General features: G+C 38.1%; 1 protein-coding gene across 1 annotated transcript; it reads left to right on the plus strand.

The window, feature by feature from the left end:
- Positions 1-6,654: 6,654 nt before the first annotated feature.
- On the plus strand, positions 6,655-8,032 carry LOC128739315 (odorant receptor Or2-like). Its single transcript, XM_053834793.1, has 4 exons — positions 6,655-6,813; positions 6,898-7,071; positions 7,129-7,761; positions 7,823-8,032. Exons 1-4 carry the CDS (start codon positions 6,655-6,657, stop codon positions 8,030-8,032), a joined length of 1,176 nt encoding a protein of 391 aa, XP_053690768.1.
- Positions 8,033-19,626: the final 11,594 nt, after the last annotated feature.

Genomic DNA, 19,626 nt, shown 5'->3' on the forward strand with positions numbered 1-19,626 from the left:
TGATCTTACGCTCGAAAGCACCTCGTCGGTCGCTCCCTTTCAACGTCTACGCTTCGTAGAGTTCCAGCGAAAGAACTAGCATCTTATAGAGCGCGAGTTCCGTACGAAGTTGTAGGCTATGGAACCTTAGCTTGCTTCAAACTAACACTCTGAAAAAATCGACGTCCCATCCACGTGAAAAATCATGTAAACTTCTGTATAGCAGTTTACATGGACATCAGGTGCTAGTTAATGTGAAAATTGATCAAATTTACTGGGATCGCACGTAAACGGGTCAGTATGCGTGCAAACCACCAACAATTCACCTGAACGTTGCATAGAAAGTACGGTTGGATGGGAAATACCTATGCTTTCACATAAACTGGGCGTACCGATTTTATTGAGTGTGCCTAATCAGCCCTATTAGCAGTCGCTTTCCGATTTTTTACTTCACCGCACACATCGTTTTCACATATGTTACTAACGTACCAAGTTAAACAAATTAGTCGACCACTTCAAAAGTATCTCCAGTTATCACCACCGCAGTTCCAACACCCGAAGTAACTTCGCAACCACCGTGAGTGAAAAATTTATTCTCTACTGGACTACCATAGAAACCCTCACCACTTGGTTTTTTTTTACATTTTTCCAGCTACGCCCTTTAAAAAGTCGGTGATTGAATCATTGAATATCAAATCAAGGAAACAAGAAAGGAGAGGAACTACTCGAAAATTACTGAACCGATCGGCGTGAACATTTGCAAATAGGGGTTTTTGGGGCCTGGAAAGGTTCTTATGATGGTTTGAGACCCCTCCCCCACTAAGAGGGGGGTTTCTGCATAACTCGAGAACTAATCAAGCAAATGGAACCAAATTTGGCATGTGAAGGTTTTTGGAGGCAAGAATTTTTTGTATGGTAAATTATGACCCTTGCCCACTTTGGGAGAGGGGGGGGGGGCTCCTATACAAATGAAATACAAATTTCCTCATAACTCGATAACTAATCAATCAAATGGAACTAAATTTCGCATGGGAAGCCCCAGGTAACAATTCTAAAGCCACTTGGTTTTATTAAGGTATTGATCATTACCTCTGGGTTTATTGTGGTATTGCGCAATACCAAGAGGATACGAGTCCAAACACAATTATAGCTAGCTAGAAAACTATAATAAAACTGCTAATAAAGCAAATTTATTATGGTTACTTATAGGTATTACCACGTTAAAACTTGTTGGCTGCATTACGTCTCTTATAAACTTACCATAAGTGTGGCGTGGCAATACAAAATGGCACACCAATCAAAATTGATCTTATCGCGGTTACTTGTCAAACTTGTCAATCTGTTAGTTTTATAGAGCTATTGAAACGGTAACACCCTAACCAAACAGTTTTTTTGCTGCTATTATGAAGAATACCAAAGTTCAACACCAAAAACATTTTTATGCGATGCTATATTGCCATATTGTAGTATTTTGTTTTAGCTCGCAAAGTTCATCAAAGCAAAGGGTTTTGCAGAAAGAAAGTTATTATCAATCGGATTTCCTGTCAGAGGAAGTAACTAAAATGATTTGGCTAGAAATTGAGATTGACTAACTGAATATTTTCAATTTGTTGAAACAACCAGTTTTCGAAAATTGCAAAATTTCAATGGCGCGCTGATTATATCGACCTATCATATCATTATGCACGATGAAATTAAATGCGCACATGCTGGAAATCAAAGAAAGTGCTTAAAATTTAATAAATATTCTATGGGATATTTTATTCTGGTCGCTATAAACCAAATCGTTCAGAATGATCTGGCAGTAAAATTTAAACTTTTCTACTCACGGATATATTTTCAAGTCGACAACTTATTTAGCTTTTGCCAGAAACGTGAAAAGCGAAAAACTTTTTTAAATTATCGCGATGGCTGTCAAGCATCGAAAGCTTAATAGGATTTATTGCTGCCTTCAGCAGAGTATGATACGACTACTTGAGCTTATAATCTGATTCTAATAGCGGTTATGAAAACATTCTGAGGAGTGGGCCACTTGGTCAGAAAGCAGTTTTATAGTGGTCATCAGAAAGTTCTGGTGGAGCTCATAGTTTTATTAGTGGTTTTATGAAACTGGTCATGAAAACCTCTATACGAACGTAATAAAACTTGGAATTGTTACTCGGGGGTTTTTGGAGGCCAGTTTTTTTTTCTATGATGAATTAGGGCCCCTCCCCTTTTTAGGACGGGGGGCTCCCATACAAATGAAATACAAATTTTCTCATAATTCCAGATCTAATCAAGCAAATGGAACCAAATTTGGCATGTGGGTGTTTTTGGAGGCGTACTTCCTGATACGGCACGAGCGACCTTGGCACTTCCTCCAAAAGTGCCGCTAATACAAAGTTCCCACGCATCATTAATTCGTGGACTTCAAAGTTAGAGGTAGTCGATGAATCTGTCTACCTTGGCTTACTGGTAACGGCAGAAATGACACCAGCCATTAGCCATAAGATAAATACAAACGTTTAGACTTATTTTCGTTTTTTTAATCCATTCTATTAACGTTAAAATTGTAATTTAGGTAAGTGAAACGGCAATTTTTACTTCATTATTCACTATGGTCTAGCAAAAAAGGACCGACCTGGACCGATGCGATCTCAATTATTTTGGTGGCCAATATATTACGAAACACCTATTCAAAATTTGTGGCAAGATTTGTGAGAAATAAACACAAAAGTAGATATTAAGAAAAAACGGATTTTTAGGTCCACCCCGTAAAAAAAACTTTAAATTACTCCATCCTATCAGCCATTTCTTCAGCAAAGTAATTTAAAATTTAATGTTCTTTAACTTTGCTGAACATTTTATTCAACTAACTTAAGCCATAAAAAAGTTTATATTTTGCACTCGCCTACTAAGATGGCCACCCTACTGTCATATACACCAAAAAATGCAGAAGTTGAAATAACAAATTTTCTCCGAAGATACTATATATCTAGGACTAACGGTTTTAACGTAATTACTTTTGTCCACCTAGATTTGGGTTTCATCCCACGGTACGCCGGCCGTGGCAGAGTTTGTACATGATTCTTTCAAAACTGCTAAAATATAGGGGTGAACGGTGCAAAATGGGCTACTTCCCGTCGGATCCGTGCGTTAAGACCATCACCAATCGGTTTCTCGTAACTTTTTACATAGGGAAAGTCACGTTTTACCCCTTTAAAACAGCGGCAACAAAAAGTTCCGTTTTTTCGGTCGATTTTGCCCACTGTGCACTAATAGACGTCAAAGAAGCGAGGTTATGTTCGCCCGTGCAAAACTTTATTAATTCAGATGCAGATAAAATATCATTATTTTTGACGTAGAACTACGTCTTATCGCAGGGTGTCAATCCAAAATTTGGATAGAAGCCAGCGTCACGAAAGAATGAGCATTTCGAACCCTAATGACTCTTCCAATTTAGAACGGCTTTTGATGGTTCGCTTACCATTCGATTCATAGAAGATGTAGCAATTTTATAGCTTTCTTGAAAATATTGTTTTACAATCGCTACATAGTGAAAATTAACGAAAACTTTCAAGTCAAAAATTTCCCATGCATTTTCCGTGTCGACAAACGATAATTATATTCACCAAGCTTGTGGTTGTGGCTGCTGCTGCTGCTTGCAGACAGAGAAGCAGAATAAACTTGCGGCGGTTGCGTAGTTCTGCCTTTTAAAGACATGTAAAGACTATTGAAATGATCTAAAAAGAAAAGCATTGCCATTATCGTTTGGCCTTTCGCTAGCTGGCGTTGGCTAATGTAAATCAATTTTCGTGCCTTAACGGTTGTAACCGATGAATGAGAGACTCGAGAAGTTTGTGGTTTATTTGTTGTTTATTTAAAATTTTCCATCTGACAATGATGTCTTAATGAATAAAATTAGCTAATATCTACGACTAATTATCAACGACCTAATTCTATTAATAAAATTCCTACTGTGTGACCTGACTCAACTGCGAATATGCGTTGTGTTCGCGGGGTCGTGTTGGTTTGAAAGGTTTCGAAAAATATCGCTCTTGTATCGAAAATATCGGTAATTTTGATCACTAAAAATAACGTTCTTAAACGTTATATTTCAAGTGCCAGTAGTACGCAATGATTGTATTGTGAAACTGAATTGTTATTTAAGCAACTTTTTACAAATTAAATTCACTAACAAAAGCACAACTTATAAAAAATCGTTTGTTATCGATATTAGCTGCATATGTGTAATAAACGAATAAAACGTATGGTTACGTTTTATTTCAATAATACGTATAGTCGCGGTGAGTCAGGTAAAACAGTTTTTTCACGATCAACCGGTATTTTTTGCATGATCATACTCAAAACAACTCAAAAAACTTAAATCACTGATAACACTTTTAAATTATGGGGCGAACTAAATTTCATGATTGAAGATTCTACAAATAATAACTCAATTATGTAATTCTTTCAAAGAGAAACCCCCGAAATACCCCACCGCTGTAGAGCCGGAGTGCTTTGAGCTTTTTAAGCAGTCGTCTCCATTTAACTCGGTCCACTTCATGGCCCACTCATCGCCAACTTCCCAGACGTCTCAGACGTCACAAGTCGCTTTTGATCTGTTCGAGCCATCTTGCACGTCGATCCCACCGGGTGCCGGAGGGCTTGTTGAGAACCACTTTTGTCGCACTGTCATTCGGCATCCTTACGATATGTCCGACCCACCGTAGCCTACCGACTTAAGTCAGCTGTACGATAGCAATTTCTCCAAGAAGTGTATGCAGCTCGTGATTCATAAAACATTTCCGCCATTCCCCGCTTTCAGTTTGTACTCCACCAAATATCATCCGCAGCATTTTCTGGTCAAACATGACAGGGGCGCATATTTCCACCCTGAACGACATCACAGCTTCAACTCCGTAAAGAACTATCGGTTAAATAAGGGTTTTGTACATTGTCAGCTTCGTACGGCGGAGTATGCTTCTTGTTCTTAGCGTTTTGCGAGCGTTAGGTCCGGTTTCATGCTTAAATGCACCAATTAATTAAGAATATTGCGCAATATACGAAATGTGCGATATACAGTTCAGCTGTTCAGAAAATCTTCAGTTAAAATTAACGGATTACTCTAGAGAAATGTCAGAACACACCACGGGAGAAGAATTAGTTCAGTTGCTAGTACAAACTGGAATAAAAATTTGGTTAGTTAGAATAGCCTGTTGGCAGGGCTAAGCCAATTATACAGGCTCTAATCATCGCTTCGAACGTCTCTGTCCGATCTTAGAAACAAGCATACGCTTTACTTAAGCGAACAAAGATTTTCCTACGCCACATATCAAATTTACCGGTGGGAATTGCACTTCCTTTTTCTGTGGACACAGAATTCTCTACCTCCGGAAGTTTATCTTTAAAATTTAAGATTGCACAATAAATTCTCTTCGCGTTCCTGAATATTATTTTTTTTATTAAACTAATCAATTAGTTATGTCAAAAGAAATTGAATACCATTGATTATAGAGAGATTTTCTTCAAATCATATACCTAATTTGTAAATGTTGTTTTTAAGAATTAACTTTTACCGGTTTTTACCGGTATTGCATTTATCAGTACCGAAAAACCGGTTTTCGAGATACCCCCCGGTATTAGCATCTCCTCTAGTCATAGCGAATTGCGAAAATATCTAGTGAATTTCATGTTCAATTATTTTAGCGTTGCCGTGGTTACGTGTTAACAACTAGTGCCGTGAATTCGAGATAGCAATCGAAATGAATTTAAGTTTTTTTTTCGATAATTCAGGTGCAGACAGATAAAATATCATTATTAACATAAACAACTCGGACGATAAGTTGAGCTTTTATGTGGATCAAGAAAACATTTGAGAGTGATTCGATAAGTGGAAGATTTAAAAAAATCTTTAAGAAAACCGTCGTGAGTGGTGAATTTTATCTGATCAACAGCACTTAGTGAACCTGGTGAACTAAACAGCAATGCAACCTGAAGGTCTTATTATGAAATCCGAAATTTTTCTGTTTGTACCAGATTAGTTGTCTTAATTTTTAGTTTTTTTTGTGGTGACTTTTTGAGGCAAAGTGAGTATGTTGGTAAGCGGAAAAAGGGAAGGAAAGGAACGGGAAGGGTGAAATTGGATGACGTCCTTGTCTTAATAAAATTACGATCATTTCTCTTACTTTAATATATAATTTTCACTGGTCCGAATTAAGAGTGCAAGTGGTTCACTATTGCAAGTTTAGAACAAATGCCGAGGCCGTTCGGAGACGACTTTACCCGTTAGAAGATTAATGGTTGTTTGATTTTACAATTGATGGTTATTAAATATGCAAACAGACCACGTGTGAAGTTGTGTAGCAACACATCGGATACAGCAACACGTGCGTCGACTCCAATCCACACGCAGCCAACAGAAGTGACAATTTGAACGTAATGATAGAGTATCTCTATGTCAGTTGGTATTATATGTGCAGCAAAAATACGACTGCGATTTGCGAATCCCGTTTATTTCACACGAGTACAAGAAACGTTTGCAAGGATTTTCCGGCAACGTTTACACGTGTGACACATTGCTTATTCATGATTTGTCAACAAAGAGCCGAAAGCTCTGAGGGTACAAATATCGGATATACAACCCCGACCGAACGAGTCTCATCATCGTCCGCATCATCGGTGCAATTTTACAAAATGGTGCTGCACAAATCCATCACGTGGGAGGACAACATTGCCATGCGTAGCAATTTACGAATCCTTAACGTTTACGGAATGATCGGCCGCAGTGGCCCACAAACGGTTTTGGCAATGGTCAGTATGACCGTGATTACGGTTCAGATGTTTTTGCAAATAGTGGTGAATCCCGAAAACTTGCAGGTCTTGTGTTCTCTAGACTAGTTTTCAGTCACGTACCGAAAATCGGGCCTCTCTTTGCAGACTGCCATATTTGATGCCCTGTTTGCTATTACGGCGCTTAGCGTGCTCATCAAAGCTGCCATAGTGCTATGCTTCGAAGCAGAATATCGTACCTTCTATGTACAGGTCCAGCAGATGACAGATGACATTAATAGGGAAAAGATCGACGCATTCACGGCTCACCTGGAACGTTCGGTGCGATTCGGTGTCATTAATGGACACGTTTTTAAACAATTTTTGCAATCATTCTAGAAACGATCCGGACTTCTGTACTCGAAGCTGATGAATATTTGTTGCATTATTGGTGCTTTAGTCTTCTGTTCCTTCTGTTTCCTGTTCCCTAACGAAGACGGCAGTCGTCGGATGATCTACGATACGTGGGCCCCATTTGATCAGCAGATATCGCCAAACTTCGAACTAAGCTGTGCGTTCCAAGTCTACGTAACGGGAGTGTGTTTATTTTTTCATTTGGCCACTAACAACCTATCCATTCAGACACTGATGTTTTGCGGTGCATTGTTTAGTATTCTAATCGAGAGACTTTCGATGGTTTTTGAAGACGTCGAAAAGCTGTTCAAACTTCGACAGTCGTCTACGGCTGATGAAGCAGAAATGATTCAATTAGCGGAGGATATTGACGTTAAAATGGGTAATCTAATTGCGGAGCATATTAGTGCGATGCATTTTTTGAACCTAGCAGCACCGAATCTATCCTACATCTTGGGAACAGACTTTGTTTGCTACACTTTAGTCATCTGTACACAAATGTTTACGTTCTCGCTAATGGAAGAAGTCGGCCAGCAAATCACCATACTGTTTATAGCCGGACTTTCCTGCGCTTCGGCTTTTCTGTGGAATTACCACGCCGAATTGGTCCGTACCAAAGTAGGTACCAACTAGACCAACTTTGGAACACCAACTAAATTTGGATTTGTTTTTACGGCAGAGTGAAGACTTTTGCCGCCAGCTGTATGCAGTCCGGTGGGAGTTGGCTAACCGGAAGGTACGAAAGGCGATTCAGTTTATGATTGCCCGCGCTCAGCAACCAATTCAGCTCAACTTGCTGCATATTCTGCCCATCGGAATGGGTCGAATTGTGCAAATGATGAACACTTCGTATACTTATTTTACGCTACTGAGGACACTTTACGATTAGTTTTGTCTGCGGATTTGGCCGTAAACTCCGTATCAGTGCTGAAAATCATTTTAACGTAGAATTACGTTGTTGTTGCTGGATTGGAATGCACTTTGCAAGCACATAAATTTAAATATGTAACGAAAATTGGTTAGATTTTGCACGCTTGTAGCCCAGCAGTTTCTTAATAGATTTTTGACATATTTGCAACGATTAATTCAATTTATTTTTACGTACTGAGAAAAAATTTCATCGTTTAAGGCTTTATGTGTTTGTCATCAATTCACATGAATCTGATAAAAACATGATAAACGAAGTTAGAGCAACGTAACAGGTAAGTGTACCTCAGCGCGAACTTCGTTCGTGCCTAAAATCTACCGTTCCAATAACCAACCAACGCAAACGATTTATTTTCCAGTCAATAGCAAACCGTTTCATCGAAGAACTTGACCCAAAAACTGAACCAAACCGAAGCTCAGTGAAGTCCCTAACTTGCCCAATCAGAAGTTCTTTTTTATCTCACCAGTGAACCTCAGGGGGCCAATAAGGTTTATTTGACTGTTTTCCGTCGATAAACTTTTACCAGACAGCCAGAGAGTTGAACGTGACGGAACGAGCGACGCTCGAAAGGTACGCAGATCACGTTCACATCAGTCGGTTATTTTCACTATCGACACCTGATATTTATTGGACAGACTTTCAGTACGTGGGGGTTATTTTTCTTCCTTCCCGCTTGTAATGGATGCTATGAGACTGTTCAGGATAGTGTTATAGATGCGGAACGTAACCAAAACACAGTCAAAGAGTGTAACAAAAGCTGTGAGAAGATGCAAAATGATTAAGGTCGGGATACAGTGTTGTACGTGTCACAGTTACAGGTTTATTGAATAACTAGGTTGACCCGTTGTGGCTAGCCACGATACCAAAAGCTTTGAAACTGTAATTTAGCCTCATAATTTGAATAAGAAATAGCTGCAAATTTGTAACTTTCTGCTATTTAAAACATATAAAAGAAATTTTTTTTGTTGTAGAACGTGCTACTCGAGGGAGAACATTTTGAAGTATTCAATTTTAGATCCGAAACAAAATTTGGATTCGGTCTCGCCAAAGCTATGGTTGCAGAAAAGGTTCATTGCATTATACTGAGCAGACGCGTGTTGTCTGACCCGCTACCGCTCGCTACAGCTACAAAAAAACCTTCGTTTCGATAACCCGAATCAGTGATTTGCATGGACTCTGCCATCTGCCATCGATTTAATGCAACGGAAATACTTCGTATATTGGAGATCTTGACGGCTTTTCTCGTCCCAGTCTCTTATAAAAAATACTTTACCGGAAATGTCTACTTAACTCTTAAATTCAGAACCTAAAATCTGGAAGATTCACGCCGCATGACTCTTCGTTAAAAATTATTGTAGTTCACGGCATCCGACTTTAATTTGCAGACTTCAAGTTCTTATATTCATTTGTAGATTTTTAATAATTTGGCATTTTTTTCTCCTCGCACCTGAAAAAAAGCTTTTATTGCTTGGACTTGTTCAGGTTTATATTACAATTAAAGGTTTAACGAAACCTTTGTTTCACGAAACAAAAATCAAAGCAACAAATCAGAAAAAAGCATGCATTCGTAAGTCAAATTAGCAACAAAATCATAAAATAACACGTTCCGCGTAAAACAAATTTGGATGAATTCTTTTTTTATCATCAAAGTTCTACATACAATTGAGTGTGTCCTTGATAAAACAAGAAAACACGCTACATCACCACTATGTGATTCAGATATTATCCCACATCTGACTCGGGATGGGCTTTAACTTTAACGCACCAGGATATGCGTTTTCGCACGTTATGTTGATTCTGTGCTACTTTGGCAGTTCCTGTTCTCCTTCTTTCTTCCTCTGTTGGGTACTCTCACCACTGCGTCCATTATTTTGAACTATTGTGGTATGCCCCATTGTCTCTTTTGCTGTACGCTTCAGGCTTACCTATCACTTATTGAAGAAGTGGTAGGCTGGAAGCTGGAGCGAGACAGGTGCCAATCAGGGATGACTTGGTTTATAAACCTTATAGTCCTGATCGGCGACGCAAACCAGATCTCCCTAGGCTCTAGTAGGGCCTTTTTGAGATACTGCAGTCTGCGTCCTATTAGTGCTCCACAATTGCAGAGTAAGTGTTCCGAGGTTTCGCTCTCGGTATTGCACAGGCGACAAATATCTTCTTGCACGAAACCGAGATTCCGAAGATGATATTTACTCGGGCAATGTCCTGTCACCAGACCGGTAAACGTGCTGAGGTCTCTCTTATTGAGACTCAGTAGCTTCTGAGTAACCTTAATACTAGGCATTATAAATTTCTTTGATTGTTTGAGCGACTGTACAGCCATCCAATTGGCCATAATCATTCGGCTCTCCCATTGTTTCAACCCACTTTTCATCACACAGTCCGAGATACCGCAGAATGGATCCGGACCTGTGAATGGAGAGTTAGAACCACATTTGGCTAGTTCGTCTGCGACTTCATTTCCATCTATTCCGCAATGACCAGGGATCCAGTACAGGTTTACCGAGTTTACCTGGCTCAGTTGCCGTAAGAGACAAATGCAATCCCAGACAAGTTTTGAGAAACACTTAAAAGCTTTAAGCGCTTTTAGTGCCGCTTGACTGTCAGAGAAAATGCAGATATTGGCATGTCTGTATTTCCTTTTGAGACAGACGTTTGCACATTCTATTATAGCTGCTATCTCAGCCTGGAAAACTGTTGGCCAATCTCCCATTGCTATAGATATTCTAGTTCTGGGGCCGTACACTCCAGCACCCGTTTTGACTCCCACCTTTGATCCGTCGGTATAGAACTTGATTGAACCACTGCGGACGCTAGGTCCCCCCTCGTCCCAGACCGAACGTGATGGTTCGTTCACCGTGTATGGGATGTCGTAGTTGGTTCTAGCTTCCATCCAATCACTGTTCATTTCCGCAACTGGGCCAACAGGTAGAAGTTTCAGGATACTCAAGTGTCCGATTTTATCCCCGTCGAGTATTGTTTTCCATCGTTTAAGTGTTAGGGCGCTTTTCTTAGCCTCTAACTGAACGTGTTGATTCAGAGGTAGCAGGTGGAGAATAGCTTCTAGAGCCTTCGAAGGTGTGCTTTTCATTGCTCCGGTTATGGCCATGCATGCTAATCGTTGAAGTTTGTTTAACTTTTTAATAGCCGTGGCTTCTGAGGTTTTTGGCCACCATACCAACGAAGCATAAGCTATCCTAGGTCTCACAATGGCGGTGTAGACCCACAACACCATTTTTGGTTTGAGGCCCCATGTTTTTCCCACCATTTTTTAACATACCCATAGGGCAGTGTTTGCCTTGCTGATTATTGAATCTAAGTGTGCGTTCCAAGATAATTTAGCGTCTAGGATTACTCCCAGATATTTAACTGAGACGCTGCATTTAATTTCTTCTTTCCCAAGGTGCAGAGACTGTAACTCCAGTTTTCTCTTCCTAGTGAAAGGAACAATGGTTGTTTTTGAAGGATTAATGCCCAGGCCTTCTTTACTACACCAAGATAGTGTAAGGTTTAAGGCCCTTTGCATTCTATCCGATATCACGTCGTCGAATTTTCCACGAACCATGATGACTAAATCATCAGCAAAGCCCACAACTTCGAAACCTTTTGCCTCTAAGCTTCTCAGAAGATCATCAACTACTAATGACCAAAGAAGGGGTGAAAGAACCCCTCCTTGTGGGCAACCTTTGGTTGCAGTCACCGTTGTTGAGAGCCCTCCTAGCTCCGAGGTGATTTGCCTATGTGTGAGCATACTGTGGATCCATTCGACTATACAGTTATCAAACTGTCTTTTCTTCATCGCATTTACCATTGATAAATGAGAAGCATTATCAAACGCCCCTTCGATGTCGAGAAACGCGCCTAATGCTGTTTCTTTCGTTGAAAGAGACTTTTCAATTTTTGTCACGAGCGTGTGTAGTGCTGTGATTGTAGATTTCTCAGCTTGGTAAGCAAACTGGTGTTTCGATAATGGATATCTGATCATGTATTCAGACTTAATGTATTCATATAATACCTTCTCCATAATTTTCAACAATATTGATGATAAACTAATTGGTCTGAAGGCTTTTGGATGTGATTTGTCACGTTTTCCTGGTTTTGGTATAAATACAACTTTTACCAATCTCCATGTAGACGGAATATGATTTAGTATCAGACTTGCCTTAAAAATCTCGATTAGAGATGGAATTAGCGCTGATTCTCCATTTTGAATCTGCGCTGGGAAAATCCCATCTGCACCTGCCGATTTAAAAGGTTGAAAGGATCTCACTGCGTTTTCCATCCTAGCCCTAGTGAAAGCCATCCCTGCGACTCTGGTTGCAATCTCTTTTGTTCTCTCAGATCCCGAAGAGTTTCTTTGAGAACATCCTATGTCACAATCAGAGTCCGAGCTGGCAGCAGCATGAGCTGAGGAAGATCCCGGAAAGTGAGTCCCCATCATTAAGTCTAGTACTTCAGTCGGAGATTTTGTGAACGAACCGTCATCTTTCTTGAGAGTACCGAGTCCGTTCGAATGATCCTTAGCAAGAGTCTTGTTAAGTCTTGCCACAATTGGAGTACTTTCAATGCTTTCACAATTGTGTACCCAAGATTTCCTTTTTGATCGTCTTAGTTCTTTGCTATATTCGGTTAGAGCTCTCCTATATTGAGTCCAGTCCGAAGTAATCTTTGCTCTATTGAACAGTTTTCGCGCCATTTTGCGAAGCCGTTCGAGCCTTCTGTTCCACCAGGGAACATTCCTAGTTGAAGTAACCCTTTTAAGTGGACAATTACTGTTATAAGCAGAGACTATCGTTTGGTTTAAGACCTTTGAGGCCGACTCAAGTTGTTGAACAGTTCCTGTTAACTATATAGGTATAGCTTGATTAAATCGCTATTTTTATTATCACGTGCCAAATCACTCGTTTAGAGAGGTCTATCAATCAGAAGCAAATTGATGTTTGCTTCAAATATTGTTTTAAAATCAAGTACTTCTCGCATATCTTTTCGAAAGGACCTAAGTAACAATGAGAGATTCGTTTTGTGCCTCCTCTTTTTCACTTGCCACAGCGATGCAAATGCACTTTAAGACATCAGCTTCGCATAAATCGGTTGCTAACGTCACTGTTCACCCGAGCAGGAACGAAGAGTAAAATAATACAAAAACAATATCAAACTGTGTTATAATGGTATATTTTGTTATTGAATAGATATGGAAATACATTGATAACGCATTTTGTTATTGAGTAGATATTTAAAACAGTGGTTGTAAGATGAGTTTAGTAACTGATTTTGTTATCATATCTTATTTCGGTCTTAAAATGACATTCGTTATATTTCATATAATTTTTTTTATTGATTGAAGAAATTTTAGATTATAAATATTTTTAAAAAGGATTTTTTAATATCTCATATACTACTGCATTTGTCATTCATTACCTTAATAATACTAAAACATGGTATTCTAAATTTTGAATACAGTCATGTTATTGCTTTGTTAATCAAATAACACAAGTAGTTATTCTTTTAGCCTTAAGGACAAGATCGTCAGAGTCCATTTATGGCAGTCAGTATGACACCGAATATCACCCTTACCTTCCCTTCTTCAGTGTATCAACATGCTCCCATAAACTCGGGAAACCAACACATAAAATGAAATAAGTTCAACTAACCTGCTAGCCGTAATCAGATCTTGCAACTCGAAGCACTAAACATTGCATTCTATAAGTTCTATTACTTTTTGGGGCATAAATTACACTAAATATTGAGATGTCTGCCCAACTAAAATTCATCACTATATTTTCACTTTTCCGCCGTCGATTTTTCATTAAATTTTTTCGGCCGTTCCATTCGTCACATCACTCGCGAAACTTAACTTGAGGCTCAAAAAACTTGAATTTACCATCCGAACAGTTATCTGGTAAGATATTATAATGATTTTGCCCAAACTGTTCACTTGAATTGATAGGAAAAACCCGAATTAATCCACCTAGCGGCGTGACCTAGCCTTTCTACTGTCACAATAATCATCATTTAATTTCTCAGGAACATCTATGTATAATTAACTTGACTATATTTTAAAATATCCGTTCCGTATTCCTCAAAATCCTTATTTGCCAGTAAAATTCACAACGTATTGCGTAGAATAATTAAATTTTCTTTCCTTGTGTGCGTAGATACTTGTAACACCTTATTTAGTTTTATAATCGGTCGGCCTAAACTTTCGGGCTTCAGAGCCACATAGGAAACTTGTTTTGAATTGACAATATGAAATATGTGTTCAGAACAGATTTGTTGCTAATTAATTAATACCATGTGTTCAAACGTTAGCATCTTTGAAAAACAAGAGTTCAGAAAAATTATTATTATACTTCGCCTTTGAAGACAAAGAATATCGACAATAAAATGATTAATCTCAAAATTTTACTATTAGTTTGCTTGGCTTCAATTTTGCAATATATCTGAATTAGAAAAAATAACTGAATAGAGCATTAGATATGAAAAAGAGAAATTGAACTTTTTCTTAGCTGGCGCTCCTTCAGATAATTATTTTTGCATGAAAATCAAAACTTATGCTTTTTTTGAATGTACTTTCATGAAAAGATAGTCATTAGCTTGATCGCATCGTTTTTACAATGTTGGAGGGTTAGGAAAACAAGAGGGTTGCAAAAGCTGCGCCTTAAACATGCTTGAGAATGGGAAATATGATCGATATGATTTTCAGTGTTTGTCATTTTTGATTTATTTGTTGAAACATGATACATGACATAAGACATCTGTCCTTTAAAATGTCATTAACGAAAACAAATCTTACAAAATTACTACCGTGCATCGTTTACTTCCTATTTTTCATATAACATTTCTAAGCTCTAGTATCTATTGATTGAAAAGAGCATCTATTGATGCGCAAAAATTGTTTGAAATTTGTATAAATTTATTTGGAAAAATCAACTCATTTTTAATCCTATACACCACTATACCTACATGCTTAAATTAACTGCTTTTCTTCGCTGTTTGCTTTTCGTGTACAATTGTGAGTAACAGCAAGTGAACAAAATGACAATTGAAATCTGAAATCAAAGAAAAGAAAAAGCTTTTCGATTGAATCCCACTATTTAATATTTATTTGCAACAGATACGTAGTTCGCCTACGACGTGCAGGCTTCATCAGTGTCTTATTTCAAAGCGTATACGTATCTGTCGCGAATAAATATTAAATAGTGGAATTTAGTCGTAAAAGTTTTTTCTTTTCTTTAATTTCAAATTTCGTATTCCACTGAGAGGCTTCAAAAATTTCAGACAATTGATTCAGAAAAGTGAGAAACATCTTTTCTTGAATTTCAATGCAAATTTAAAAATTGCAAATTGTCATCCCAAGTAACAATTTGAATTTTATTAAACTCTTATGATGGTATTCAAGACCAAAATTGGTCATGAAAACCACCATAAGAGTACAATCAAACTCACATTGTTGCTTGGGATCACATACACACACATACATACATACATATATACATACATATATACATACATATATACATACATACATACATGCATACATACATACATACATACATACATACATACATACATACATACATACATACATACATACATACATACATACACACATACATCACACACATTGAATACAATCAACATTTGTTTTGAATTCACACGTTTTAACGGTTTAATATACGGTGCTTAAATGTTAAAGTTTAAATAACTTTTGAATGAACCGTCCGATTTTAAATAACTCGGTTCCGTTTGATAGATCTCAGTAGTAATTTTCAAATAATAATAAAATGTGTGATGTTTTTCATTGAATTAATGCTTATATGTTACAAAAATATGTTTTAAATACTATTTTTTCACATTTCTTTATGTAACTTTCAAATTACAAGCCCAATCGTCATGAAATTTGGAAGTTAAGGGTTTGCAATGCTCCTCTTTCATATGCAATCAATTTTGTTCAAATCGGCTAAGGGACCTATGAGATAATGAAGTCCCATATTTTTCATATTTTTATACATAACTTTTGAACTAAAAGCCCAATTAGTATGAAATTCAATAGCGACCAATGGGACACCTAGACCTTTCATTTGACACTAAGAACATTAAAATCGGTCCAGCCATCTCCGAGAAAAGTGAGTGAGATTAAAAGCGTCACATACACACACACACACATACACACACACACACATACATACACACACACAGAAAATGCTCAGTTTTCGAAACTGAGTCGAATGGTATATGACATTCGGCCTGCAGGACCTTCTTTCCATTTCCGGTTTTCCAAGTGATTTCTATACCTTTATACTATATATTTATATAGTAGAAAGGCAAAAAGACAAGCACTGGGAATCATATCGATCGTATTTCCCATTCTCAAGCATGTTTGTGGCGCAGCTTTGGCACTATTTTTCGACCTCATCTTGTTTTCCTAACCCTCTAACATTGTAAAAACGATGCGATCAAGCTAATGACTATCGTTTCATGAAAGTACATTCAAAAGAAGCTCAAGTTTTGATTTTCATGCAAAAATAATTATCTGAAGGAGCGCTAGCTAAGAAATAGTTCCATTTCTCATTTTCATATCTAATGCTCTATTCAGTAATTTTTTTCTAATTCAGATATATTGCAAAATTGAAGCCAAGCAAACCAATAGTAAAATTTTGAGATCAATCATTTTGTTGTAGATATCCTTTTTCTTCAAAAGCGAAATATAATAATAATTTTTCTGATCTCTTGTTTTTCAAAGATGCTAACTTTTGAATGCATGGTATTAATATCAAAATATCAAAAAATCTGCTATGAACAAATACTTCATATTGTCAATTCAAAACAAGTTTCGTATGTGGCTCTGAAGCCCGAAAGTTAAGGCCGTCTGTAGACCCGTTAGAGGGTTAATTTCTAATTTTCTATACATATTCATTCAAGTCTGTAAAAATTATCTTTTGTGTTTACATTATTTTTCTATAAATATTATAAAACTAAATAAGGTGTTCATCAAGTAACATAAATGACGCTTACATATATTTACGCACCCAAGGAAAGAAAATATAATTATTCTACACAATACGTTGTGAATTTTACTGACAAATAAGGATTTTGAGGAATACGGAACGGATATTTAAAAATATAGTCTAATATAACATCTATACATCTACAATTAAGTTCCTGAGAAATTAAATAATGATTATTGTGGCAGTAGAAAGGCTAGGTCACGCCGCTAGGTGGATTAATTCGGGTTTTTTCTGGAGAACGACACAACTGAACATTTGCTAATGTTGAGCATCATTCTATTTCCGTTACACCACCTAGATAAGTTCTCTAGTTGCTGTTGCGGAAACATGGCGTCTTCTACTTTTTTGACCTCGTGATAGATCTTGAGATCATCAGCAAAAGAAAGCCGGGGTCCTCGTAACGAAAAGTTTACATCGTTGAAGTATAGCACGAAGATGAGCGAACCTAGATGACTGCCTTGTGGAATACCGGACGTAGTAATAAACTCGCTGGATAACGATTCTCCGATTTTAACAGCCACTCGCAATTTCGGCATGGTATCCGTAGCATAAGCAGTAAATCAAAGAACATTCGTCGTGGTTGATCGTCGTGGCATGAATCCATGTTGAGAATCGTCGATAAATTGCTAACAATGGAAGAACACTGGTCCATGCCAACTGCGAGTTGAAGGTCATTCGCGAAGTCAAGGTTGATCCCAACATCACGGATTATGCTTTGGCGAAAGAACTGAATACTGACTGCTGTACTATGTTGTGACTTGTGAATCCGGAATGGCCCGAAATGTAGGGAAATTCCGCAAGATTCGTAGCACATTCGAGTTTCTTATCGTGGATAAGTTCGCAAAAAAGTCATGATTTAGCGAGGAATCTATTCCTGTTGGAAGAAAACCAGTGTTTTTGTCACGGATAAAAGAATGAACTCGAAAGTATACAAAAATGAGTGTCTCAACATAAAAGTTTTTTTTTTTCAATTTGAGCGGACGCGAGTTGTCATTACAGCAAGAACGTAATAGGATGGTACAACGACAATGGAATCCACTGCGTCGCAAAAGTCCACCGAACTGTCGCTATGTCCTTCTATTTGGTGATAATGTAGAGGAAGCTACAGACCTCGAAGCCCTCTGTGTGATTCAAATGAACTCGACAATCCACCCGAAATCCGAACACAGCACTGTGTACTATCCATCGGAGGTTGTATCCGTTTGATGAGCTTCCTGGAGAAGCTGTTCTCGTCCATGATTTTCCATAGCTCTTTCCGGTCGATGGGCGGTATCATATGCGGCTTTGAAGTCAACGAACAAGTGGTGCGTGGGGACTCTGTATTCACGGCCCTTATGGAGGATCTGTCGCAGTGTAAATATTTGATCCGTTGTAGACCGACGTTCGACGAAGCCGGCTTGATAAGTTCCCACAAATCGCAATTGGTGATAGTCGGCGGAAAATGATTTGGGACAGCACTGTAGGCGGAAAAATTATCGGAGATATGCCTAATATATCCCTTCTTTCTGATATTTTTCGGAACAAAATAGCTGGTTAAAGGTTCCAGAATGTTTCCAATGTGATGGTATAGGGATGTTACTCCAAAATTTTGACAGTTCCATTGCTGGCGTTAAAATCAACACTAAATATTACATCGATAATGTTTTGAAGAACCATTTGCTTCCCATCATCAAAACATAGTTAGTACAAGAATGCACCATTTTATTTCTTCGGAAGAGTTGAATCCTCTCGACTTCTATGCATGGGGTTTACATGCTAGTCGAACTAGGGAGCATCAAAGGATTGCTTGTGAATATTTTCAAGCAACATTTGGAGAAGATTTGGGATGGAATGCCTCAGAATATCGTGCCTGCCAGCTGTAACGCTTTTCATCAAGGATTGCAACTGGTAATTAAAGCAAAGGGAGAATGATGTGGACTAATTTCAAAAATTGACCTCCTATAAAGTATTCAGAATCACATTGGTCATATACGGAGACGTTCTGAACACACTGAAAAGCGACAAGTTTCTGAGTTGAACCAAACCCCATCATACGACTTCACTATAAGCTCCAAATAACAAATTATAAATAAAAGGAAAGGCTAGAAGGAGTTCTCAATCAAAACAGTGCAAAGTGAAGTTTAGATATAATTTAAAAGAGTGATACATTTTATTTAAATCCAAACGTTAAAATTTCGGAGAAATTACTTAACTCAATCTTCGTTACCGACATCATCACACTCCTTCTCGGCCAGGTTCTCTAGGTGAATAACGTTCAGCAGAGTTTTCTTTCTGTCTTTGTCGATCCCGGTATTTGTTAGTGCATGTATCTCTCTCAGATACATATCATAGATATCAGGTTGTGCACCCACCCACGGTGTCGGTAGCCGGAGATGACATTTCTGGAAACTGCTTACCGGTCGGCTCAAACTACGAGTGCTCATCACCATCCTTCAATATATTGAATCTCTACTGGAAACTGGAAATTTATCTTCGAAGCTGCCCTCACTCCCGTAACATTTCAGATAGTCCAGTACAGCCATCCGAAGTGTTGTATAACAGCTTATT

Source organism: Sabethes cyaneus, chromosome 3 (genome assembly GCF_943734655.1).
Source record: "Sabethes cyaneus chromosome 3, idSabCyanKW18_F2, whole genome shotgun sequence".
NCBI lineage: Eukaryota > Metazoa > Arthropoda > Insecta > Diptera > Culicidae > Sabethes > Sabethes cyaneus.

Excerpts from the sequence above, each read along its gene's own strand:
- LOC128739315 (XM_053834793.1), top strand. The coding sequence starts at position 6,655 with ATGGTGCTGCACAAATCCATCACGTGGGAGGACAACATTGCCATGCGT. Across the intron at positions 6,814-6,897 it reads TTCAGATGTTTTTGCAAATA|ACTGCCATATTTGATGCCCT; the intron begins GTGGTGAATCCC and ends CTCTCTTTGCAG. Across the intron at positions 7,762-7,822 it reads CCGAATTGGTCCGTACCAAA|AGTGAAGACTTTTGCCGCCA; the intron begins GTAGGTACCAAC and ends TTTTTACGGCAG.